This window comes from Bombyx mandarina, chromosome 23 (genome assembly GCF_030267445.1).
Source record: "Bombyx mandarina strain Sakado chromosome 23, ASM3026744v2".
NCBI lineage: Eukaryota > Metazoa > Arthropoda > Insecta > Lepidoptera > Bombycidae > Bombyx > Bombyx mandarina.
The window spans coordinates 6,995,179-7,021,912 of NC_143229.1; the positions used below are offsets into that span (position 1 = coordinate 6,995,179).

Below are 26,734 nucleotides of genomic sequence, written 5' to 3' on the forward strand. Positions count from 1 at the left end.
TTATTCGTTGTACATCACACAGATTTTATTCGTTGTACATCACACAGATTTTATTCGTTGTACATCACACAGATTTTATTCGTTGTACATCACACAGATTTTATTCGTTGTACATCACACAGATTTTATTCGTTGTACATCACACAGATTTTATTCGTTGTACATCACACAGATTTTATTCGTTGTACATCACACAGATTTTATTCGTTGTACATCACACAGATTTTATTCGTTGTACATCACACAGATTTTTTTCGTTGTACATCACACAGATTTTTTTCGTTGTACATCACACAGATTTTTTTCGTTGTACATCACACAGCTTTTATTTGTTGTACATCACACAGCTTTTATTTGTTGTACATCACACAGCTTTTATTTGTTAACTGATGCAGCCTCTATCCTGAAATAGTTTGATTTTGTTTTATCAGATACTTACAATTCTGAGTCAGTAGATTAGTCAAGTATCATAACGTTCATACTACTTTGTAGACTCATTTTTATTAGTAATAATTTCCACGCGTGCTTATTAATCAATTATGTTTCTATTCAATGATTTTGTCTCCGATATTAATTATTTTTAAAAAGCAATCTTTCGACCTTACAAGTCCACCCAAAAGTACATAGGACATGCAACCCAGCTCAAAATATACAGAATTCATAAGAAATGTTTCATTAGTGTTAATATTGAGATAAACTTGTACCAAAGCAGCACTTTACTGTGATATTATACAGCTGTGTCCTAAATACATCGGACAAGTCTGTCTGTAATTTTATTTCACTAAGAGTACTATTAAAAGTTTCACTACTACCCACGAATTTAACAGAATTTTGTGATATTGATATTAATCATTGATTCTCCGATTATTAAATCTATATCAGCGATGTCGTAATTCGTTATTTCCACAAAGCCACAATAATGTTGTCTATATGAACATTCACGGGGATGTTCCTAAAGAGGTCAACGAGTATGAGCCTCCAAAACCTCTCATTGTAACCACGGAAGACAATCTTTAATTTTTTAACTTATCAGCATATGCCACACAGAATATTTAATTTGCTGCCCATGTCTATGTATGCAATGAGACTAGAGCCATTAATTAACACTATTTTTTTTTTTGCAAATCTATGCATACGCTGTATGTTGTAAATAAGATATTACTCACTTTTGGGTGTGAAGAGCTGGCCGCATACCATCAGCTGACCGACGTGTGTCCCGGGCGATGGCACACCTCGCAGCGCGGCTCTTTGCAGTTCTTTGTTTCATGACCTTCTCTTCGGCAGGCGTAACATTTCTTTGGTTGAAAGTCGGTCCCTCTTGCAACTGGAGAAACAGCACCTTCTCTTCTCCATGTGGTAGCCATTCGTGGATGTGTAGTATAGTTGCGGTGGTGTATCGCACAATCCCTAGCCGACCCACGAAGACATATCTGCATGATGAACTGGCAGTCTTTGTTGTCCCATCCATATACGTGATCCAACTGGTCGATCTTGTGCAGCCATCCCTTGACGTTGCTAGATTTTTCGTCCGGCCGGAACGTTGGAATAACCTCCGCATCGGTTTGGGTGACACGTCGCATTTTGTATCGCCTGTGTTTCTCAGCGGTCTCAAATCCGTCAATGCATGGGCCTGGCATAATCCCACTTCTGAAGTATAAACGGATCCTCAGGGTGGCGGCGACAATTGAGACAATTTACATCCACACGAAATATTATATTCTCTTTAGTACACGTTACGGTGGGTAGAATACGAATGCAACAGAGATATGCTAAACGCCGGTATTTATACAATCGTCTTGACCTATTTTAATACAAACTGAGTAGGTAATATTAAACATTGTTCATCTTAATTATTCTGCTGATTATTTACGTACAATTATTATTTAATAATATCGAATTATATAACATAAATAACATTAAGGCTTATTGCGCCGGAAGCTGTCAAGCGGAAGGCGCCCATAAAATATTATAAGTATAAAGAAATATGAATGAACTATTTACTTGATTATGAAATTACTAATTATATTATAAGAATAATAAGTTCTATATATTTCCTAATTTCGTAAATAATTTATAATGTGAGGCTGGAAGTGTTGCTCGATAACAGTACCTTTACATTTTTTTTTGGTTAGTTTAGTTGGCTATTTTGTTTGTGGTGCTCATTATATAATCTTATAAATTATAATCTAGTAAGTAGGTAGAGCTGATAATAAATACATTACAATTCTTTTCCACAAACTAGCCTACCGTGTTGATCAAAAAACCTATAAAAGCCTGTATCATCCGTAAATCATAAATCGCTCACGTGTTTGTGGAAAAATAATTTGTTTAAATAAATTAGCCGTGGCAATGTCACGGCGTAGGTAGGCGAAGGGAGTCGCGTGCGCAGCCTACGCGGTACTCGTGCCGTCATAATTTTTCAAGTCGTTTCGAAGCTTGGAACAAAGAAATTAGCTTTAGCAAGCGAGATGGATGATTTTTGTCAATATTAAAACAAGATTTTTTTTATAAAATACCTTTAATCGAATATTAGATGTGAATCTGTATAATATTTAGAACTAGTTTGGGGCTCAGTCAGTGACTTCAGTGGTTTTAGGTATACACTATTATTAGTTCTTAACTTTATGCAGCTATAAACATTTGAACTTCCTGACAAATTTATGGCTTTGAATTTTATTCCAATAGACACCGATTCAACAGAAATAACATTTTCATTTTCATATTTCAGTCTACAATAGAGCACCCACCTATTTTTCAGTAACAAGCTTAGAAAATCTTTTCCAACTTTAAAGTACGGTTACACTGTATTTTTAATAGAACAATTTCAACGACAATTCGTAAATGTGTAATTTTGAATTTTTTTTATCCACGTACCTACAATTTAAATACCTAATGTAAGACGAATTTCGTTACCGCCGTACTACTGCGATGCGACAGCCCATCAGATAGTTTGTGGCTACTGCTTATAGACGTTAGCAATGTCTGAGCTATACCTGAGGCGTTGGCTAATTTCAAGAAGTACTTTTGAGCCTTTTTTGAAGAAGGACATGTATCAGCACTCGGGAAATATTGTTGGCGCCACTTAGCTGGACGAGTTTTTTTGTATGTAGGTATATTTTTCGTCTACTGAAGGTAACAGAATCGCTATAGAAAACGGAAAGCAGCGGTAGTGCAGTTGATTCGGGAAGAATTGAAGATGATCTATTGATTGATGATATCTTAATGTTTTCCTTTTCAGTTTAAAAACAGATTTCGGTATTCTGTTGGGAACGCGAGGAGAGCCTCTATGTGAATTTTTTTATTTTGTGAAAGTGCCCAAATGTGGGAAAATTAAGCTAAATGTCGGGTTCTTCCACGGTCTACTGGGCTATTAAATATTAACCTCCAACGGGGGTAAAACCTTGACCTGGATCTATATGTTATTAAATTTTCGTGAATTAAATGAAGGTTGGTTATAAAATTAGGGTTAAAATTATTAAATAAAATAAAAGATCTTACAGATAGGTACTACGTGTAATTAAATTATTAATATTTCTACAATCCTTATTGAAACTTCGTACAACTAGCGCCATCTAGAATTGCAATCGAAATTGAGTTCCAGCGACCGGGCCGCAAAGGTTCTTTCCCAAAAGCCACTTAGCTAACGAAAAACGATTTCGTGAGCTCGGTACAGTCGGTAGAAAATTATTTCCGTCTGCTTGCTCATAAAGGAGAGTAATGTAGCGGTGCGTATCTATGCCGCGAGATGGAGTAGGCGGCTTGTATCCTGCGAAAATGTTAAATAAAAGTGTATTTAACAGACATTTTAATATATATATTTCTTCTGTGCGTGTGTTTGTCACTGAACTCCTAACGGCTGAACCGATTTTAATGAATTTTTCTGTGTACCTTCTGGTGGATTCGAGAATGGCTTAGATTTACAAATCAGCCCGGCAGATGGCGCTGCAGTCGGTATCTAGGTTATTAAAATTTATCTTTCCTAGAAATAATTTACCTATATGGCAAAACAACGTTTGCCGCCTCACAACGGCTTGTTGATTGAGAATTATATTCAGACTTGGTACTTATTCAAAATAAATAATCCATTTTTGCGTCAAAACTTTTCGATGATGCTCTAAAGTTTACATCATCATCATCATCATCATCATCATCATCATCATCTTAGCCTGTCCACTGTCCACTGCTGAACATAGGCCTCTCCAAGTGATCTCCAGTGCGGCCGGTCCGTTGCCACCTGTATCCAACGTGACCCAGCGGTTCTTACCAGGTCGTCGGTCCATCTCGTAGTTTAAAGTTAAAATTAAATTAAATTTTTAAAGTTTAAAATCCTCAATAATTACCTCTGTAATCGATTCCAATAGTTTTGCTACTTTCCTTTGTTTTCAATGCGAGACCCTAAAATGAGAAATATCATTCAAATCAGACAATCCCGTTTTTGTAGGATAGCCGTAGGAGCTCCGTGGTACATAAGGAACTTGGACAATTGAATGAGTTTTGATAGGTCTATATGATCGGAGTTACGTTGCGCTATAGAAACAACGATAACCCATCTGCGAAGCACTGCTCTTGCTAGGGCTAGTGCTAGCAACGTCTCAGGTTAGAGCCCCGTAAGCTCACCTTGTTTTTTCTTACCTAAGCTGATGGTCTAGAGAGACCATATCAGTGTAACCTTCAATAGTAGTTGAGCTCACGGGGCTCAAACCTGATGATGTTGCTAGCACTGACCCTAGCAAGAGCAGTCCTTCGCAGAATCTACCACCGGATCGGAAACGCGATCCACTGAGAAGATCCGGCGAGAAACTCAGTGGGCTGTGTCTGTGGGTTAATTCGCTTGTCGAACCCATCGATCGTCGATCCGGTAGTAGATTCTGTGAAGGACTTCTCTTGCTAGGGTTCGTTTTAGCAACGTCGTCAGGTTTGAGCCCCTTGAGCTCACCTATTAATTCAGTGAATCTAGAATAACCCCTCGAGGTTACCAGAATAGGTAGGAAAAAAAAAGGAATATCAATCTATAATATCCATTTTAATTTAAAGTATTTCAATCATACCTAATATTATACAACCGCTTACTTTCAATCTATATAATAAGAAGCTTAAAAAAATTAAACTTACAGGAATATTCGATTTTAGCATATGCAAATAAAATTCACCGTCTACTTGTGGCGGCGAATCGGGATCCACCAGTATAATCGTGTAAAACTTTTTCTGGAATATAACCTCTGTTAGAATAAATATAGTTTAAGTTGATAGTTATTTGGAAAAATGTATGTATGTATATAATGTTTACCGAATCAGCCATGAAGTACTGAAATAATGGTTCATCCAAAAATACCTGCGCAGGTAGCAAAACATCACAGTTATGATCATTTACAATTGTACCCCCAACACTAGTAATGTTTAATCCTGTCAATCTGTCACAACCTTCGAGTAAACTTTTCACTTCAGTCATTGTGCATTGAGAAATGACACTATGGGCATCATCTAAAACAATTAAAAATAAAATAATACTGAACATTTCTAACAATAATTACAATTAAATTATTATTCAGGTAATTCAAAGGGAACGTTTAATGTAATGTCGAATGTAACTTTGCTTATTGCAAGCTTTTGTTGACAATCTATTACAATGTTATCGCTTAAAACATTGTTTACAAAATAAGTAAGTTATTATGTATTACGGTTTTGTTGTTGAAGTGATTTTATGAGCCATTTTAGAAACAGGGTTCAGGTACGCTTTTGGAGAGAAATTTCACTACTTTTTTTTTTACCTTCATAGTTGGACGAGTTCACAGCCCACCTGATGTTAAGTGGTTACATATATAATGTAAATGCGCCACCCACCTTGAGTATAAGTTCTAAGGTCTCAGTATAGTTACAACGGATGCCCCACCCTTTAAGCCGAAACGCATTACTGTTTCACGGCCGAAATATGTCACAAGAGGTCCTACCACCAGTAATTACGCAAATTATACTTTGCGGGTTTGATTTTTATTACACGATGCTAGTCCTTCACCGTGGAAGTCAATCGTTAACATTTGTTAAGTACGTATTTCATTAGAGAAATTAGTACCCGTCTGCGGGATTCGAACATCGGTGCATCGCTAGATACGAATGCACCATCCTTTAGGCCACGATGACTTTATGCTATAACTAATAACTCGTTTATGATATTGATTTTCCCTCATTTTAACTTCATTATTTGGTAACTGTATAATTATGCGTTAAATATTTGTTTGCATTAAACATTTGTAAGTTAGGTATATGAGACTAGATGCAAAGATATGAAAGGAATTTCAATGTAATATGTAAGATTTTTGTTTAAAAATTAAAATACCAGATCGTTGAAAGTAACTTCTTGGGTTATTGCGATAAGTGTATTGAAATATCTGTAATTTCCTATAATTTTACATTTTACATTTCATTACGTTGGTTGCTAGTTCATCTCTCCTACGCCTCGCTTCACCATTTTACCCCAACAACAGTAACTACTCTAATATATTAAGTGTATAATCTATGGTAACTACCGTACCGTAATTGGTCATTGCCTAACTGACAAAATATGATCTGACGCTTGACAGTTGTGGTTAAGTCAATCTGTTGCCAATCTGAGCCAATCGAAAACACTGAAGTAGGAAACCTATGGAACGTCCACAAAGAATTCGTGCCACTGTGACGTCATCTGACCACAAAACATGGCGGTTTTAGTGCTGCACAAAAGATTTCAATGTTATCAGGTTTTATCGATAAACGTTCTTGGCTCATTTTATTTTAAATATTGTTGAGTATTATTTATTTGTAGAATTTATACTTTAATGGGAAGTAAGTAGGTATATTGTTATGTGCAAATATGATATGATTTAGATGTGTGAAATCTAAGACAAGTTCGTCCTTCGAATTTGCCAAGTAAACGTTAAGATGATTTTTAAAAGTTGCTCCTCTGATTTTATAAAGTTGTCGTTTGTCGCAAAACATAAAGATATGGCGTAGTACAGTGCCATCTGCCCATTTCTAGCATGCTAAATGTTATCGTATTTTGAGTACGTGTTTTTCTTAGACTATTACAATCTATTTTAATTGTTTTGCTGACTCTAAAGTCCGTAACACACTACCGCAGCGCACCTCAAGGAAGATACGCCGCACCATTTGAATCACTTTCACCTGAGAGTGATTCAAATTTTAAAGTTATCAAGGGACCGCGTGAAAAAAAAAACACCTACAGAACATTTATTCATTAATTACAAACGTCATTCCTTGTGAGTTCCTCTCTAAAATCACTTAATTATTAAATATTTAACGAATTTACAATAGTGTTTTATTCACTGCGGAATAAAACTAATTTTATTGGTTGATTTTGTCGGTAGCCTTTTTCCTGAAATATCTAAACAGAATGTCTAAATATGTTTTGATGACATATTTTAAAGAGGTATTTATGATTAGTGTCATGATCAATAGATTCCGACCGATAAATGGTGTCCGATTTTTCGGATGAGGGCTCCATAATGAATTTAAATATATATATAGATAATAGTTTTGGGGCATTGACTGTCTTGAGATCCTATAAAATACGTTTTAATTATTATTTTTGTATGTTTTAAGCATGATAAAATATGAAATTTTATATAATATGCAATCATATTAAATCGATATCAAAGTCAATAAATAATGTACAACCCAAAACAGACGCCCGAACTGACGTGACAATGACATTTGGTGCGCACAACATGGCGGATTTTCGGCCTCATTAGACGGAGACGGAGATATTTACGTATATTCATGTTTCATTTTATGTACGCACTGAAATACTGTTATATTGTTTTCCTGCGAGTTAAAGTGGTGAGTAAGAAAGAGATAGATATATGTTTATGTGTGTGCCTTCAAAATGGGTGCTATTTATATAAGCAATTGTACGTATAGAACAATATGTCGTGTCCCTACTATAATAATAATAATAATAATAATAATGTTTTTATTTCAAGTATCCATGACTCATATAAATTGTTAATAAAACTTGACCTATGTTAGTAGTTATATTTAGATCACAATGAATTACTGTGGTAACATCCCATGGGAGATGGCACCACAGCGACCCATGTATATACAGTCCAGCCTGCTTGCGATCATGCTCAGGATACTGTTGGATCTGGCCCTCACTCTGTTTACCAGAGATGCACACCTCTTACGCATGGTAGCGTAAAAACAATCTATGTGCGCGTCTGCAAACATCCCTGATGCGCTACAAAAGCGGGGCAGCACCACCAGCACCCTAAACGCGTTATTGTATTGAACACGGAGAGCATTGTACGATCTTTGAGTATATCCAGCCCACAAGCTGCACGTGTAAAAGTTAGTACAGTAGGCCCTAAAGAGGGTGACCTTGACTTTAAGTGAACACCGTGCAAACCTGCGAGCTATCATGTTTGCTCTAACCGACAACGCTCTCCGCTCTCGTTCAATATCTTCATCATCTTTGAGATCAGGGGTCAACACATGGCCGAGATATTTAAATTTATAAACTCTTGTCAATGGCGTTCCGTTGAGTACTACGGGAGGTATTTTATCATGCGTCCCACCCCTGGTCTCAAAGACCATGATCTCCGACTTTTTACAGTTGTACAGCAAACCGTGTGATTTGGCGTATCCCTCACACAAAGAAACAAGTTGCCTTAGGCCACAGATAGACGCGCTCAGCAGCACCATATCGTCTGCGTAGCTGATGTTGTTTACGCACACCCCGTCTATGAAACAACCAATCCTGGTCCTACTGAGCTCGCCGATCAGCTCTTTTTTTTTTTTTTTATTGCCTTTGTAGGCAGACGGGCATACGGCCCACCTGATGGTGAGTGGTTACCGTCGCCCATGGACTTCAGCAATGCCAGGGGCAGAGCCAAGCCGCTGCCTACCGCTTAATACTCTCCACAAGCCTCGTTTGAAGAAGGACATGTCATAGCGCTCGGGAAACACCGTGGAGGGGAGCTCATTCCATAGCCGGATGGTACGTGGCAAAAAAGATCTCTGGAAACGCACTGTGGATGATCGCAGTGGCTCCAGGTAGTATGGATGAACTCTACTCCGGTGGCGGGCGGTGCGATGGTAAAAACGAGATGCTGGTATCATCTCGAACAATTCCTCAGAGCACTCCCCATGGAACATACGGTACAAAATACAGAGGGAACCGAAGTCCCTCCGCATTCATATACAGGTTGAAGAGCGTAGGCGAACTCAACCCGCCTTGTCTCACCCCGCACTCCAACCTATACGGAAGAGACAAAGCCCCAGCCCATCGCACATTGTTGATCTGGTTCTCATACCAAAACTTTAGAATGTTATTTATTTCCGTGGGTAGTTTAATATTTTCCAACTTTTTCCACAAGAGGTCATAGGAAACCAAATCAAACGCCTTGGACAGATCAAGAAAGCAGGCATAAACAGGTGTTCCTCGCCGCGTGTAGTATTTGACAGCATGCTTAAGACTTAAGATTGCACTCTCTGTCGACAAACCTGAACGGATATATATATATATATATATATAGGTCTATGATCGAAAACCATAAGGTGACGTTTATTTTTTACTGTTTCATACAGAATACAGTGTATGACTTTTTGGCGGGAACGCAAGGAAGGAAGTTGTGTGATTTGTTTTATTTTGTCTATTTAGTGTTTCTTCAGGATAATAATAATATGTAATAACGGTGGTTTATTAACTGTTTAATATCTGTGATAGTGCACAAAATGAAACAAAGCCGCTGAACGTAGTTCTTGATATCCTCCAAAAAGTCCACTGAAAAAATCTCAGTGAATGACCGTTTTACTGAGATTATATTTCATCCCATAACATCTCTTTTCATTTAATTTCATCCCAGTTGATTAATGTCTGAAATTAATCATCTTCGTTTCATTTCATTTTACTCCAAATTATCATTTTGCATAAAAATATGAATTTAAATTAAAATAAGACATGACTTAGAGGTCTTAGTTACCAGGTCATAAAATATCTTTAAAAAAAGAAAACAGTGTATCTATGACCTTTGTAGTCTATGCCAGTTTATTGTAAATGTAAATATGGAGCTTCGAAGAAAGAAGTAAAAACTGGATTTGTTGTCATTTACATTATTTATTTCTTTCATATAAATTCATATAAATGCAAGTGAAGGAAGCTCCTTTTGATTCCAATTATTAAAAGTAAACGGATGGCACCAAAATGGAATCTCATCCACTAAACTTGGTGAGTTTTTTGGTAATCGTTGAATGTTGAAAATAAATTAGTCCTAATTTCAAAATCTGTTTATTCACAAATATTCAGGCACATCAGCAACATCGTCGTGCTGAAGCTCACTTGAAGAATCACAGATATGATGAAGCAATGCAATGTCATCAAAGTGCTGCCGAACTTCTTGTTGATGCAATGAAGTTAACGACCTCTACTTTGGCTTTAGAGTCTATTACGCTGCAACACAGCTATCACTTAAAACAAAAAGATTTAATAAAGTACAAAAAAGAGCAATATGTCAGAGTTAAAAAAGCCATGGATACAATTAAGCGGTTAGGAAAAGAACCAATATCTAATCTTCAAGGTCATGACTATGCTCAACTTCAAATAGCAATTTACAGAGCAATCAATGAAACTGACTCCTTACTTCATATTTTGAGAACAACTGATGAGACTTCTGAAACTGGAACTTCAGAAGAAATATTGACTAAGGATGTTGTTGATGGGAAACGAACAGAAAAAACTCAAGCAACTGCAGTAGAAGAGTTGACAATACTAAGTCAAAACCTACACTCACTTGTGGAACAACTTGTTTTACAAGTTGAAGTACTAAAAGACAAAAATGCTACTTTGAAAGAAAAAGTTAATTATTTAGAAAAAGAAAGGGCAAAATATTTGAATCTTGGCATGTCCAGTAATGATTTATCTTTTAATTTTACTTCACTAAGTATATCAAATGATATTTCTAATGAGGTTAATGAAAGACCATTAATTTTGAAACCATTTGAAGATAACAAAACTTGATTAAGAGTTAAAATACTTATACTGGGTAAATAGGTGAATAGTTGATAATATGAAAATCAGTCATCAGATTTATGTAAATTATAATATTAGCAAATGTCTGCTGACATGTTAATTGGTCGCTTGTAAATTATATATTTTTAGTATGTTTGCCTTAATAAAAAAAACTAGTATTTATTCATAATTCTATACAATTTCATAAGTTATAGTGACAATATTACATTCTTTTCTGATTTCTGAAGAAGGATAATCTAAAAAATATACATCAAAAAGCTGAAGGTGCATAGTGATTATTCATCAATACCAAGGGACATTGTCAATATCTGAGGTAAATAGTATGCCATTGCTTATTGCTAAGGTCTCCTCAAAACTTATTTGAAAAAAGGCTATGTAATAGATCTGCATAAAAATATTTGATCTACAGCTTAGTGGTATATATTAAGAATGATCTCTAGAAAAACTTCTGTTCTAATTATTACTAAGATTGTTATTATTTTTTCAAATTAAAGTTTGTTTTGAAAAATCCGTTTTTTTTAATTATTAATATAAAAAATATCGTAAATGGTAAAATGTAACAGATTGAAAGATTACTTCCAGGCCTTACTTAAAGGCCTTTCCAGTTTCACCAGGACAGGTGGGCGAGCAAAGGCTCAGCCAGGAGGGGTGGGGTTTGCTAACAGCTACCCGAGTGCGTCCGAAGGAGACCTAACAACTCAAGAGCAATTGCTTCGCGAATGATTCTACTACCGGATCGGAATCGGGACCCGCTGAGAAGATCCGGCGAGAAACTCGGCGGGCTGATGCATGGGTTAGGTTGCACGTCGACCTCTGTCGAGTTCGACGAGTACGGTTACCGGGGTCCCTAAGCCTGTTCCTAGTGTTAGAGCTGAAGGCGTCTAATGCAAAGGTTATTGGATCTGATGGATCCGTAAGGACGTGTCTAGGGCGTCGACGGTGACTGGCTCCTGCATGATCAGGGTTCGGGGAGTAGTCAGCGGCGGCAAATATAAGGTGATTATCATGACGCATAGCCTTATCGAAGTACCGTTCCGACGCCGACTTCATGTATTTCTGGATTGATTCGAGGCCCAGGTCGTCGTGTAGGTCAACGTTCCTCACGAACCACGGACGGAGCCCCGACGGCTAACCTTGAAAAGCGAGATTGTAGGGATCGGAGGGTTTCTATGCGTGTGCGAGCCGCGTGAGCGAACATCACACTCGCGTAAATCACGACGGGCCTTATGCAAGTTTTGTAGTGTCACCTTGTTCCGAAAGGACATTTTACTCCGCTTACAGATCATGGGATAGAGTCTGCCGGCAATAAATGCGTCACGGTCGCGAACTGTTTTTATTCTCAGTCGTATGCACTCTTGGCAGAGTGGTCGTGGTCATCACTTCGGCGTTTTTATATGCGGGCGGATTGTCATGGATGCATTCAGGGTGACTCCCAGGTACTTGACTTTCCTGGCCGAAGAGAGTGATCGGGGTGATATTTTTCCTCCTAATGCGGGAGGAAATAAGCGGTGAGTTTCCCCTTTGAAATAACACTGCTGTGCTTTTCGCTGGGTTGATGTCTATGCACCATTTTTGGAATCACTGTCCGAGGGTTAACGCTGTGCTCTGGAGTTTACTCGCGATTAGGGACTTGTTTCTACTTGAGTAGTAAATGGTTGTGTCGTCAGCGAATAAGGCTAGCTGGGTAGGCGGCGACCGGGGAATATCGTTAATAAATAAAATAAATAGGAGCGGAGAGAGAACGGAGCTTTGCGGGACCCCAGCCGTGAGTGGTCGCGGGGAGGAGCGGGTTCCCTCTACTCGATATCGAAAAGAGCTGTTCGACAAGAAGTTCCGTATGATGAGCACGAGACTGTCCGGTACACCCATGTTGAAAAGTTTGAAAATCAAACCGTTGTGTTTTCAATAGTTACTTGATATGTACCTACATCATATAATAGGAGTACCTGACTAATACATAGTTACTTCATTTTTATAATTTGACTATAAAATACAATATGCGTGACTGGAACTACGACAGGCTCAAATAATCCTCGGAGTTCCCAATTACACAGTCACACACACATACAAATAAAATAACAGTTATTTGGACCTTAGAACTCATATCTCAAGTTGGGTGGCGGCATTTACGTTGTAGGTGTCTATAGGCTCCGGTAACCATTTAACATCAGGTGTGCCGTAAGCTTGTCCACCCATCAATGCAATAAAAATAAAATGAAAAATCATATGAGAATTCTCTGCACTATGAGAATCTACGAGTGAATCGTACTCACATATAGACAATCTTTTAACTTTAAACGAGCAATTCTTGTTTCTATATATCGACGCTTGAAAGGCAAACGTGACTAAGCGACAATAACTGCTTTGTACATAAATGATAGGCAATAACCATATTCGATGCGCAAAAAATATATATTTCTAAGTCTATTAAAATCATTTCAATCCTACAGCTACTAGCTACATTTTACTACAGCTAGATTCGTGAAAATAAATTTTGTTTTCAGGTATTTCAACTTTAAATTAGTCTACTGTAAAGTTCACGCATTGTCGCTTAGTCACGTTTGCTTTTCAAGCGTCGATATATAATCTGAATCTCGGAAACGGCTACAATGATTTTCATAAAGTATACAGGGGATTTCGGGGGCGATCAATCGATCTAGCTACAATTTATTTTCAGTTAATGTTGTTTTATTCGTGTTTTCAATAATCAACTTTATCGATAATTTTGATTTTTTTCTTTAATTAACCAGTTCATATTTTTTATTATGCTGTCGGTAAGATCGAAAAATATTATTCATATTTCATAATTTTATCAATATGTAATTCGTATTTAAATATAATTTCTAAAAAACACAATTTATTAAAAAAAAATACCGGCAAAGCTCGGTCATTAAATAAATAATGTACTCTGAAAATACACAAATAATTTTAATCTGAACCACGAAAGAATGAATGACCAGAAGAAAGAATTGTCTTTTCAAAGGACAAAAAATAAACAAACTATTTTATTTGTAGATATGTATTGCATATTGGTCTTACACAAAAATAAATTTAGTCTCCATTATATTATGTAAAAATAAGATTCCCAGTCAAATATAGGTACTGGGAATAGCTATGCTTACACTATGAAGAGTTTCTGTACATAACAAACAATAAAACTAATAACCTTCTCATATTTTTGGTAACACGGTTTATATATGGATGCTACCTTCTAACAACAGGACTCCAATAACGTTAGGTACCTACATTTTATTCGATTAATTATTGTGAATCTACATTAATTAACTCTAAAAGCTCCTCTTATGACGATGTGATGAATATGATTATTAATAAATGTAAATAGAAACAATCTATACAAGTATAGAATTTTAGGGTGAATGACGATATCGCCACAAATCGAACAAGTATGTGGTGTTGTTTCAGAGTTTGACCCAAATAATCATTAACATATATTTAACAGAGTCGATTTAATGTCAAGATTGAGACCTATTTCTTCAAATACGAAAACCACTATAGGAATACTTTTAAGCATTTAAATGGTTGTTTTTCGACTTTCGTTTAAGTATATCGTAAAATAATTTTACTACCTACTTTATTCTTTTATTCTTATATTCTGTAGCTTTTATTCTAATTGTTTACTTTAGTTTTCTGCGTGTTTTAATTAATATATACACCCAAGAAAAAAGTAGAGGAACGCAAAAAAAATATTTGGAAGATAAAATAAGAAAGGCAAAACTACCAGCTGTGGAGCGCAATTTAAGAATTCATTTAATTATTATGAATCTAAGATCTGACAAGAATGGAAGCAGTTCGAGGAGCTAGAACGGTATCACTAGGTATTTAAAAAACTAATAAAATGGTAAGTAGATACGAAAAAGTTTATTTTCTGTAAATTATTTTTTCAGTTTGATTATGTATATTTCTTTTTGATCCATTTTTTGCGTTTCTCTAAATGTGATAAGTTTAAGGTATGTAGTCGTGTGTATATCAGTTTAAAATTTTTACAATACAGGGAATCCTGTTTTGAGGTCAAAGGCTCGTGTGATTTACTCCAATTATGGTTACCTACCAATTTTAGAAAAAATAATTTGTTTTAGGTAAAGTTAAAGATCTAATTATTTTATAGTTTTTGTGGACTTTTTCATTTAAGGCGATACCGTCATGCTCACGCTGTATAGTAATAAAACTTGGAAACTAGCTATTTCATTTTCCAATAATATTTTCAAAATAATGTTATATTTTAATTTCATAGCTATTTTTTAAATGATAAAAATTGCATATATAATACAATTAACACATTTGAATATTAAGTAATTTAAGATAAAGAAAAACAATAAACCAAAATAATATTACCTATAGTACATTCTTAGGTTTCACAAGTCGTAGATACGATTAAGAAACAGTTTTACAGTTTAATCTCGCGATTTATTTTATTAACTTTAGAATTCTCGTGAATTTTTGTATTTTTTGATAGTTTCCTTATAAAAACTGTTTTTACTGTTATACCTACAATATAAAGTATGTTAACTAGTATTCCTAGTCACTAAAGTGATGCAGCTGTCTAATAAAGTCAATTACTTTACTAGCCAACTTCAATGAAGAAAGAACAATTTTATGGCATTTCGCAAATTTGTAGAAATAATTAAAACTAGGTACTTTTAAGTTTCAATCTTGAGTTTATTACTTTCATTTAATGATTTTTGTGACCACGAATCTCGTGGAAGATTTGAAAACTCAGAAATTATAAAATGAAAATACTAAACGCAAGGTTAAATCATATACCTAATTGTACTGAATTATATTAATCATTCACACAAATAAAGCTATTACATATAAAGAAATATTGCTTGAATTATGCATGCTAATCGATTAGAAAACAAAGAGTGTATTTATAATTTCTAAGTAAGTTAAGATTAAGATGTTTTACTTTTGGAGAAAAACAATAACATTAGGCACTAAAATGGCAAATCACACACATGCTTATGTGAACCGATATTTTTAATCATCTCACAACCACAATATACAAATAGAATAAAATCTTGATAGTTTTAACGATATTTCAACTCATTACATTTCAATTAAACCGAAAGTGAAAATATTGAAAATAATTAAATTTTGTTAACTATAAATAAACAAATTTACAAATATATTTTTCATTATTATATATCTAATTTTGAGTTTGGGCTTATTAAAAGCGTGACTCGCACTGATCTGTGTCATTGTGCCGAGAGAGCTCAATAAACTTGTGCTGTCTGGGTAAAAATAGAGCAAGTGCAAACTTCAAGAGTCCTTTAATTTTGTAAAGTAGACATTAATGCGCCAGTCTGATATGGTGTTATCGAGCAGGGCTTCAGAATGTGATCGATTTCTAGCGGAGTGAAGCATACTTTAGCACTGCACTGCTTTGTGTTCTGCCAGACATATACCACTACAGCTGTATGACTTGTTTTAACGGGGGCTGCTGTCATCAGTAGGGAAGCACCTGCTAACTATAGAGGGAGTAGTTCCTCTTATGCTTGGTTATTCAGTTAGTCTGACCATTGAACGCTGTTTCTTCAACGTTAATCTTAACGTAAGATATTTTATAGTATCAGCTTGGACTCCCCGAAAGGTATAGGGAAGGGACACAGCCATTTTTAGTCAGTCGGGATTGATTTGGCTTCGGACGCCCTTTTGTAAAGCACAAACATTAGATCTTCCCTTTTTGTGGTGGGAAGATGCATGTTTGATATTTTTTTCATGCAAAAACCAATAAGTCATACTGAGACTGCTAGGTCCAATATTTAAATTAGACAAGGATTTAAGAGAACACTGCATTCTTTGACTGCAGCGATAACGATACTTCAAATGAGATTCAACTATCTATTCAAATGAAGAAAAGAAAATTAAACATATTAAAAGAAAGACAAAATAATCTAAATATACATTTAGTATGTTGAACGAACAAACATTTATCTGTAGCTAGTGATTTATCACAATTACATTAACGTTTATGGTGTGTACGGTGGTGGAGGAGGAAGTACAGAGAGATCATCGAATGGAAAATATTGTTGACTTCCCAGTACTGGAGGTGCATATGCAGTTGACAATATGTGTACGTAGTCTGGACTTGGAGTATAAGGAGGTAAGGTTGGTACCGCAGGAGTGGGGCCAACACTATGAGCTTCGTATCCATCCCAGTCTTCCATTAAATTCCGTCTTTGGATATCTTCATCACTAGATAAAGGCGCACCCCATAAGTTAGCTGCTGAAGCTAATAAGGCCATAGCACCTGTAATTTTACACAACAATATTTTTACAATACTGTATATAAAATTTTAAAAAAGTTGCTCTCTTAGTATATATAAATAGATTCTAAGAACATTTGTTTCAGTTTGAAACCTAACTATTTAAACTTACTAATATAGAATTGTGAAAAAATTGCATTCAAAATGGTATTAGGAAACTTCTTGCATACCTGCTGCAGTAATTGTGTAAAATCCATATTCATAATCGACTTGTATCATGTTTGGATCACTGTTATTTGTATTTCCCAGCAGAACAGTTGTATAATAACAAACACCGACAATGGCTATCACCCAGAATACACACAATATGCTTGGAATTGCGTTTCTTCTCAACAATTTTATAGCTTTACTATTAAAGCTTGTAATATTGATGATTGCACCAATACATGAACACAGTAGCACCATGAAACACAGTAAAATAAGTACTCGCATAAGTGTTATAGTTGCTGCAGTTTTACATGGAGGGAGACCTGAAAAATTATTGTTGCCATTATTTTTCTGTGCAACATTTATTTATCTAGTTTGATATAAAATGTTAACACTGTTTCTTGATTGCATTTCACAAGAAGACAAGCTCACAGTTCACCTTGTGGTAATCGGAGACCATAGATATCACTGATAACTCTTAGCTCATTTATTTGATTAACTCAATTATTTATTCGATCAATTATTTGAAATAAATGATCAAATAATTTACATGTTTATATTTTTAAGTACTTGCCTTACTGACACACTTAATGTTCTAAACCTTTAGAATATTTCAAATACCTTACAGTTTTTGTACTTACAAATAGCTGAATATAGAAATAATATAATTATAATAAAAAAGAATAAACTGTAAAGTACTTTTAATTATGTTTACCTCTAACGAAAACCAAATAAACTACTATACTTCACTTACTTTTATCAAACTCAATTTTTTGGTTAAAAATGCTATCTTGATGTATATTTATCTGATCATCTTCACCTAAATCGTCATCACCCTCAAATGAAAAAAACTGAGTTAATGCCAAACTCTGCGTACAATGAAGTCCTCTAATACGGAACCAGCTGGGTTGTACTAAAGCTGCACAGGTTAGCAGAAAAGTAGTGATGTTGAAGAATGCTGCAATTTTATTTAACTCTTTGTCCTTAAAAGAAAAGGGCATTTTAAATTCTGAAAAAAAGAAGAAAGTTATGAAATTAGTAAAAATCAGTTGGAGAGTAAAAAGTTCTTAAGGTGTTGTTCAAAGCTTTGCAAAACTAAAATGTGCACCAACAAAATTATTATAACAATGATAGTTAAATTATATCGGCAGTACCTAATGGATGAGCTCTAAATATTATATTAATTTATATTTTTAAGAGCCTGGTGGATTCTTTATTGTTATATAAATTACAACTTATAGTTTATTATTTATTGTTATAGTGTAAATATAATGTTTTAAAAGAATTGAGAATCTGAAACTTAGTGAATCAAAATTAATATTTTTATTTACTATTCTTATGCATGAATTATTTAGTTAAATTTTTTTTAAGATCCATTACATATTAATCTGATAAAACAAAACTTGCCTAAATATTAGTATCTACATCAAAGTCACTTTTACTTCCTCAACATGAACAATTTGCATACTTTAGTAAAGAATCTGCTAATTACTAGATTCATTTCAAACATTTGTTTTCGTCTAAAAATAGTGATTGCAGGAGGTCTTGGTACAAATCATACCTATTAACTTTTGTTCTAACAAACGTATATATATATATACATAGGACTTAAACGCTTTATACAAAAGTTTTGAATACAGCAGGCAGTCATGGTTATAATTCACACTTACGGTGTTGTATCATCGGTTATATTACTTAAGTATTTTCAAAAGAATATTAAATACAATATAAATGACGTCTGTACTAATTTTCACTATTTAATCTACAGTATTAGAACATATAAGAAGTCAGTAGTACTAAACAATAACGAACAATTAAGGAAAATCTGCAAAAAACGTCATACCTCGAATCCACGAAAGGCAACCCATTATTTTGCGCTGTTCATTTGCACATTTGAACTAACACTAATAAGAAAACCTACAGAAGTATGTTTCAGATTCAGCGTTCGCTGAATCAGTTACCCTGCTCTTTGTACTGCAATTTAATAATTTATAGATTTCACAAATTAAAATCACTTTTTTATTTTGACATAAATAAAATATTATTGGAACTGTTCGACTGACAGTTTCGTTCTGGGAGAATGCAAAATGTCAAAGAAAAGTTGTCAAACGTCAAATGAATTGGCTATAGTCATGTGATAATAGTTGGATACTGCTTATCTCTTTTTAGCTTTTGATTTCAACTGTGTTGTAAAAGAGATAGTCAAATCATAGTTTCTTAACTTAACCTATTTTTTATTTTATACCAAATACTTGATTATGAATGAAATACCTGTACCTTAAGTAAGCACTACCTTTAACCTTCAGCCCAATTTACGGCAATTAATAATGAAAAACACCATATTCAAAACGAATTTATTTATTTATTTCTGGAGTAAAAACTAACAATTCTAACTCTTGTAGCTTAGAGACCGTCTGTTGTGTCATATGAGGTCGAGCGTTATCGCAGCGAGGACAAGGGATTAACCAAGGCTGACCAGAGATTCGGGAACTTCTCCATCATTGTGCCCAGTTCATCACAGTCCACATTCGCAATAATGCTGGTGCTATTTGGTAGGAAGCTGCGATGAATTATACTGGCACCATACTACCAAACAGTGACTATGACTTTTTTAGGTGTCAGTTTTATTATTATTTTTTATTGCCCGTGTAGGCAGACGAGCATACGGCCCACCTAATGGTGAGTGGTTACCGTCGCTCATAGACGTCAGAAATGCCAGGGGCAGAGTCAAGCTACTGCCTACCATTTACTACTCGCCACAAGCTTCGTTTGAAGAAGGATATGTCATAGCGCTTGGGAAACACCGTGGAGGGGAGCTCACTTCAAAGCCGGATCGTACATGGCAAAAAATATCTCTGGAAACGCACTGTGGATAACCGCAGTAGCTCCAGGTAGTATGGACGAACTGTATGTACTCTGGTGGCGGGTGTTACGACGGTAAAAACTATTATAGATGACAGTATTATTTCAAACAATTCCTCAGAGCACTCCCCATGGAAAATACGATACAAAATATAGAGGGAAAATTGCGTTATCGATAATCCGAATGGCTATATGGAGTCAAATGAAAGTAGCTGATATTTGGGAACCCCAGCCCAGAAGTGGGAGCAGTACTCTACGCGAAGCCAGACTTGTGGTTTATAAAGCAAAATTCTTTGTCCAGGCCTGAAGTACCGCTTCGCTCTGTTGAGGACTCACAGCATTTTTAACGCCAACTTGTCTTCCAAATTACTCCAAAATTGGATATCGCTCGAAATATCGACCCCAAGTATTCCAATACACTTGGAAGATTGCAGGGATACTCCTTGGAATTGCGGCACCATGACAAGGGGGTCCTTCTTCGCAGTGAACGCTTGTCTTCAACAGGTTGAATTTTCAAAAAAAAACAGTTTATTCTATGTTAATATTTATTTATTATTAGCAAGATGAAACTGTTATTCTACCATATTTAATAATAATTTTAAATTTATTAATTTATATTTTGAATTGAACTAAGTTCAATTCACACCACTCGGATGCTCTCCCCAGACAGTTCTCCACTCCAGACACAAATTTAGATTGTCTCTTCTGCACCAGGCTCCGAGAAAAACTGATGACCGATATACTAAACATCCCCCGTGCAGTCATCCGCATACAATGCATGCCATCAATAGATAGCAAGCATATCATTGATGTATCTACAGTATGAAAAGTGTGGGGGAGAGCACCGAGCCTTGTGGAACGCCAGTGTTAACGGTCATGGTATCAGAGCAATAATCATCTACCTCTACAATGACAGTGACGCTCCGCTCATCCAAAAAGCTAGCGATCCACTTGCAGAGTCTTTCGGGGATTCCGTAAGACGGTAACTTCCACAGAAGAACCCTATGACAGACCCTGTCGAAAGCCTTCATGATATCAAGGCTTTCAGCGAGAGCCTCGCCCTTGCTCTGTAAGGCTTCAACCCAGCTGTGAGTAAAATATCTAATACAAGAAGATCGCTAGCTGAGCGACCATAAAGAACCGTTCTGTCGGTCATTGATCAGCTAGCGATCCTCAAGATTCTTCCGAAGTTTCGTGTTTATTCTTCGTTCCACCACTGAAACTTATAGGACCCATCGAGTTATAGGCGATAGGCCGACGAGTCGTCGAGCCGACCAACGACGCTGGCTTCCGCGGTACGGCGACCCATCAGGCCACCCGGGCAGTACCGCTGGTGTACCACGGCTGGACCGGTAACCGGTCCGGTCGGTACGGTCCTAACTTCGCCACGAGGATGCAGCACTTCTCCGCGAAAGCGAGCGTGTACTCTGCCATCCTCTTTATAGCTACTGCAGCGGTGGCATTCCGCTGTGGGCTCACTCCGGACGACGAGGCACAGGTAGCGGCCGAAGCAGCCGTGTCCTGTGATACTTGCGTCACCCGGAATGTGAGACATCCTAAGTTGCGAACCCAGTCCGAGAGGACCGGGCGGATTATTTTGACAGCCCGTCGCCCATTGGCGGGGTCCGACAGGCAGCGCAACCACTCCTCGAGCACGGCCCGCTGAGATTGGAGCCTCCACGCTCGAACTTCCGCCGTGTTGGGACGCGGCTCCCCTCTGGAGCGGAGATCACATCGCCACGCCTAATCCGCGGCGAGAGGATTATATGTACGTAGAGTATGAAGTGATTTTATTTTGATTTAGATATGTATTGTATTGTATGTACGATTTACTTTTTTTTATTAATTTAATAAATTTTAATTTACCAATTTGATAATTTTAAGTTTAATGTTGTGTTTCGGTAATTACGCTAGTTTAAGTTGTGTAGTTATTACTATTGTCACTCTTTTGTTCAATGAAACGTTCTACGTTATACTGTAAATTCTAGACTGTTCCAGTAATGAACGCTATCAATCATCAGCTCTATTTGTTGAAGCATCATTTGTAGAGGACATTCGTGTGATGAATTGCCGCAAATCAAGTCGGGTCATGTTTCAATTTAATTGCACAAAACACCCACAATTGATCAAATTGAAAATGCTATTAATAATAGGAAGGAATACGAAATAAATTTATATTCAAAAATAAAAATAAATTGTCGGCATCAAAGACCAAGAAATAAATAAAATTAAATTATTTTACCAGTCTCTTTATTTTCCATACTCGGAAACTCTATCAGGCTCTGAAACGGCTAGATGGATTTTAATGTAGCTGGTGGGCGGCAGCGTGGTGCAGACCCGGTAAAAAATTAAAAGGACCAAATACAATTATATTTCATAATAATAAGCTTAATGTTTGATTTAGGGTATTTGTTGGTGGTATTTATTGTAGGGTCATACGGATAATTATTACTTATCCAAATAAAAATGTATTGTACATGTGTGTAAAATTCACGTTTCGAACTTCAACACTAAATAATTGTAGTTGCATCTTTGTTGAAAATCAAAAAGCGCGCTTAACTTACACCGAGTCTGTGCTGGTTCACGTTGACACGCGGGCGCGGTGGCGGGCGCGGTCACGTAATATCAAACATATGGCGTATTATACAAGTGTTCACGTACGAGTGGGCAAGCTAGCGATTTGCGCGCGCGTTGCGCTCGCGACAATATCAAACGCATGAGTTGCATTTGTGTGTTCACGTTGAACTAGCGGCGAAGCGCGCGATTCACTAGCAACGTCAGGTAAGTTCAACCAGTACGAACTTGGCGCTAGAAACGATATCATGTCTTTCAATACAGAAGAGTGTATTAGTGCTGTGCAGGCTAGAACTCCGATTTGGCAAAGTAAAGATAGGCATCATATTATGAACAGAAAAGTTCTTTAATAAATTATGGAAGGAAATTACTGAATTGTTTCCTGATATGGAAGGTGAGTAAATGAAATACTGAAATAAGTAAGGTATTTTAAACTTTTTATTCTTAATATTATGACAGGCTACAAAAGATACAAAAATATAACAAAGATGACTACGTAATTTTATTATTGTATTATTTTATTATATTAAACAATTTATCTCCCAAAAATTGAAAGATGATCTCTCAAATTACTTTAAAAAGTATGAAATTCACCATACTGTCCTCTTTCTTTATTAATTTAATGCACACCAATTCTAATTTTTATCATCTCCCACTTTAGGTATGAATTTGCGGTTCAAAATCACAGATGTCGTTGTCCATGTTTCCAATCTCTGAAAACAGTCAAACTCGCGCAAACGCCTGCCGGCCAATGTGAACACGAACTCGCTACGTCTACCGCGCCCGCACTCGCCGCCGCGCCCGCGCGTTCGACGTGAACAAACACTATGAATTACGAGTGCGTTTCCTGTATGCAATGCCATTTATATACGCTGATACTAGGCATTCAGACCTCATGCAAATTAGAGTTATGTGTACTTGTGTATATGATGGGCATTGACTATTCATAGGGAAATTACTGGAATGCTTAATTATTAATATTCATGAGCAACAATCAGGAAACAATATATCGTCAAAATTGTACTGTTAAAAGTGAGACCTTACAACTCATGTCTCAGAGTGGGTGGCGGAATTTACGTAGTAGATGTCTATGGGCTCCGGTAATGACTTAACATCAGGTAAAAATCAGGAAAAATAACAACATAAAAAAATAATTAAAAAATTCAAGCAATGTGATCAGGTTGATTAATTTTTATATTTAGGGCAGGATGAAATTTACTGGTGGTAGGACCTCTTGTGAGTCCGCACGGGTAGGTACCACCGCCCCGCCTATTTCTGCCGTGAAGCAGTAATGCGTTTCGGTTTGAAGGGTGGGGCAGCCGTTGTGACTATACTGAGACCTTAGAACCTATATCTCAAGGTGGGTGGCGCATTTACGTTGTAGATGTCTATGGGCTCCAGTAACCACTTAACACCAGGTGGGCTGTGAGCTCGTCCACACATCCAAGTAATAAAAAAAAAAGAAAAAGAAATTCAGTTCTGTGGGGAGCACACATATGCCCTCTCCGACCACACAACCGTCGAGGATCATTTATTTCCGCACGATAATCGGGGGTCTTTAGCTTAGGAGGTTTGGCGTACAGTGGGGCGATGTTGCGAAGATATTCGAGGGGACCATTCGGTCTTACAAAATTGTCATTCAGTACCTATACAGAAAGTTAAACCAATTTTTATTAATGTTTTTTATTTCTTTCAATCAAAATATTCACCTATAGTATAAATGCCAGTGAAGTGGTAATTTTCCAATACCCACCGTGAAGAAGTCACGTGTACGGGAGCCAACAAATTCTTCAGAAGCATTTTGTACTGGCTATCGGGTATTTCATTTTTCACTGGCAAGAAGTTATTCGAACTTTGGAAAAATAGAAGACCGTCGGTGCAAGGTCTGGTGAATACGGTGGATGATTTAAAACTTATAGCCCTCCTATAGCTTAGAGATAGTATATTAAGTCATATGAGGTCGAGCGTTGTCGTATATTAACTAAGGGTGGCCGGAGGTTCGCGAGCTTCTCCGTCACTGTGTCCAGTGCCTCACAGTATACATTCACAATAATACCGGTGCCATTTGGTAAGAAGCTGTGATGAATTATATCAGTACTTGAGCGCCAAACAGTGGTCATGTCTTTTTTCGGGGTAAGCTTTCGTTTGGGGCATTGTCTAGGTGCGGAATCAGAGTCTAACCAACCTGATCACTAATTTATCGGAATGCGATTCCAATCCTTCGTTTCTTTCTGTTAATCAACTATCAAGCAACGTCAGGGTTTTCGAATACCACAGGCGGGTACCAATTTTTCTAATGAAATACGTACTCAACAAATGTTCACGATTGACTTCCACGGCGAAGGAATAACTGGTGGTAGGACCTGTTATGACTCCGCGCGGGTAGGTACCACCGCCCTGCCTATTTCTGCCGTGAAGCAGTAATGCGTTTCGGTTTGAAGGGTGGGGCAGCCGTTGTAACTATACTGAGACCTTAGGAAAAAAATGTTACAAAAAGGACAACAAAATGATATTTATTAAATTAATGAAATAAAAATTGCAGTTGCAATGCACAATTATACTTATACATATCGTCTTTCACGCAATCCACCTAATCTTTGAAAAACTATATTTTAAATAAACTTAACTTGACCTGATGTTACCACTGTTAATTTACCAGACCGTGGCTAATTTGGTTACTGACTTGGTGATGGAACGATTTTAATAACGAGTGCAGCAAATTGTGTCAGTTGTTCTGATTAACTAAAATGTTTCTAAATTATAATACTTCATTTACGCATAGCTGTATTGTTTTCTTTCTAAAATAATTGTAAGGGATGGAAAACTCAGAATCTACGTAACATTTTAATATCGGTGGCTTCGTCCATATTTATGAAGGTGTTGGTAGTGTTGTACCTACATTATATTCTATATATCGTGTATCGTGATGAAATATAATTTATTAATATCTGTATAATACTTCTAAATATGTATTATATTAGGTCAGGACAAAAGATTTTTCATAATTTTTATCTGAAAAGTTACTGTGGCTTATTCTTTTGATTTTTATATATCTCGCTGATTTTGATATTGAGCTGAAAAATATATCGTGAGAACGTTTCCCGCCATTTTTCTATTGCTTTTCTGTCCGCCAAATTGAGTGAACCTAACGAAAGAATAGATAGAACCGATACACTACGAAACTTTGTTACAAAAGGGGAAATATACGACCCAGAAAACAAAATAAAATTGTTAAGGTTAGGGACTTAACGACGTTTCAGTATAAGTACAATTAGTACAGTACAGTACAATTAATGCAAGCATGTTTACGAGTAGTCCGGGAATTTAGGTGTCAAATATGATATACCCGGTTGACCAATTACGATTTTTAAAAAGTGAAGCTAGATCCGCATAGTCGTAGTTTAACATAGCTCAAAAACAAGGAGCTTATCCCAAAATAGTATGTACCCATTAAAAAAAATCTGGACGCAGAAAATGCAATGGCAGTTTTGAAAACTTATAAGATATTCTTCACAAAAATCCTCACTCTTTTGAGAAATATTATTTTTAAAATAAACGATGACTTTAGTAAGACGTTTATTTATGGTATATTAATAATTAAAAAAAAAATCAAAAAATGTTCTGATTTATTGTGAATTGTGTCGCCTTGCGAGAACTCATTTTTTCATAAATGATGAAAAAAACATAAGCTACTCGCTACTTACTACTAATTTAAAGTTTACACGAAATCGACATATAACGAAGAAATCATTTAACATATTTCGAATTACTAAACTAATATTCTAATGAATAAATTTAACTACAATAGATCCCTGTGGCCCTTCGTAATAATAGTTTACCA

At 36.2% G+C, this 26,734-nt stretch overlaps 4 protein-coding genes and 1 pseudogene across 5 annotated transcripts; 1 reads left to right on the forward strand and 4 right to left on the reverse strand.

The window, feature by feature from the left end:
• Positions 1–450: 450 nt before the first annotated feature.
• LOC114252019 (uncharacterized) lies at positions 451–2,104 on the reverse strand (annotated as a pseudogene).
• A 1,412-nt stretch (positions 2,105–3,516) lies between these two features.
• Positions 3,517–6,481, reverse strand: LOC114248006 (uncharacterized). Of its 2 annotated transcripts, XM_089737626.1 has the most exons (5): positions 6,335–6,481; positions 5,288–5,481; positions 5,113–5,205; positions 4,341–4,395; positions 3,517–3,766 (listed from the first exon to the last, which is right to left on the reverse strand). In XM_089737626.1, the coding sequence occupies exons 2-5, from the start codon at positions 5,447–5,449 to the stop codon at positions 3,573–3,575; spliced, it is 504 nt and encodes a 167-aa protein (XP_089593752.1). In that variant the 5' UTR covers positions 5,450–5,481; positions 6,335–6,481; the 3' UTR covers positions 3,517–3,572. The 2 variants fall into 2 exon arrangements, with proteins under 2 accessions (XP_089593752.1, XP_028036916.2); XM_028181115.2 differs by lacking the exon at positions 6,335–6,481 and having other exon boundaries at positions 5,288–6,282.
• Positions 6,482–8,006: 1,525 nt separating this feature from the next.
• On the reverse strand, positions 8,007–9,288 carry LOC149500139 (uncharacterized). The gene is made up of 2 exons (XM_089737654.1): positions 9,252–9,288; positions 8,007–8,780 (listed from the first exon to the last, which is right to left on the reverse strand). Exons 1-2 carry the CDS (start codon positions 9,286–9,288, stop codon positions 8,047–8,049), a joined length of 771 nt encoding a protein of 256 aa, XP_089593780.1. The 3' UTR covers positions 8,007–8,046.
• Positions 9,289–10,019: 731 nt separating this feature from the next.
• Positions 10,020–11,531, forward strand: LOC114248003 (nuclear receptor-binding factor 2). The gene is made up of 2 exons (XM_028181112.2): positions 10,020–10,222; positions 10,301–11,531. The coding sequence occupies exons 1-2, from the start codon at positions 10,199–10,201 to the stop codon at positions 11,009–11,011; spliced, it is 735 nt and encodes a 244-aa protein (XP_028036913.2). The 5' UTR covers positions 10,020–10,198; the 3' UTR covers positions 11,012–11,531.
• A 2,495-nt stretch (positions 11,532–14,026) lies between these two features.
• LOC114248002 (transmembrane protein 127) lies at positions 14,027–19,541 on the reverse strand. The gene is made up of 4 exons (XM_028181111.2): positions 19,301–19,541; positions 18,212–18,466; positions 17,481–17,780; positions 14,027–17,294 (listed from the first exon to the last, which is right to left on the reverse strand). Exons 1-4 carry the CDS (start codon positions 19,323–19,325, stop codon positions 17,014–17,016), a joined length of 861 nt encoding a protein of 286 aa, XP_028036912.2. The 5' UTR covers positions 19,326–19,541; the 3' UTR covers positions 14,027–17,013.
• Between the last annotated feature and the right edge of the window lie 7,193 nt (positions 19,542–26,734).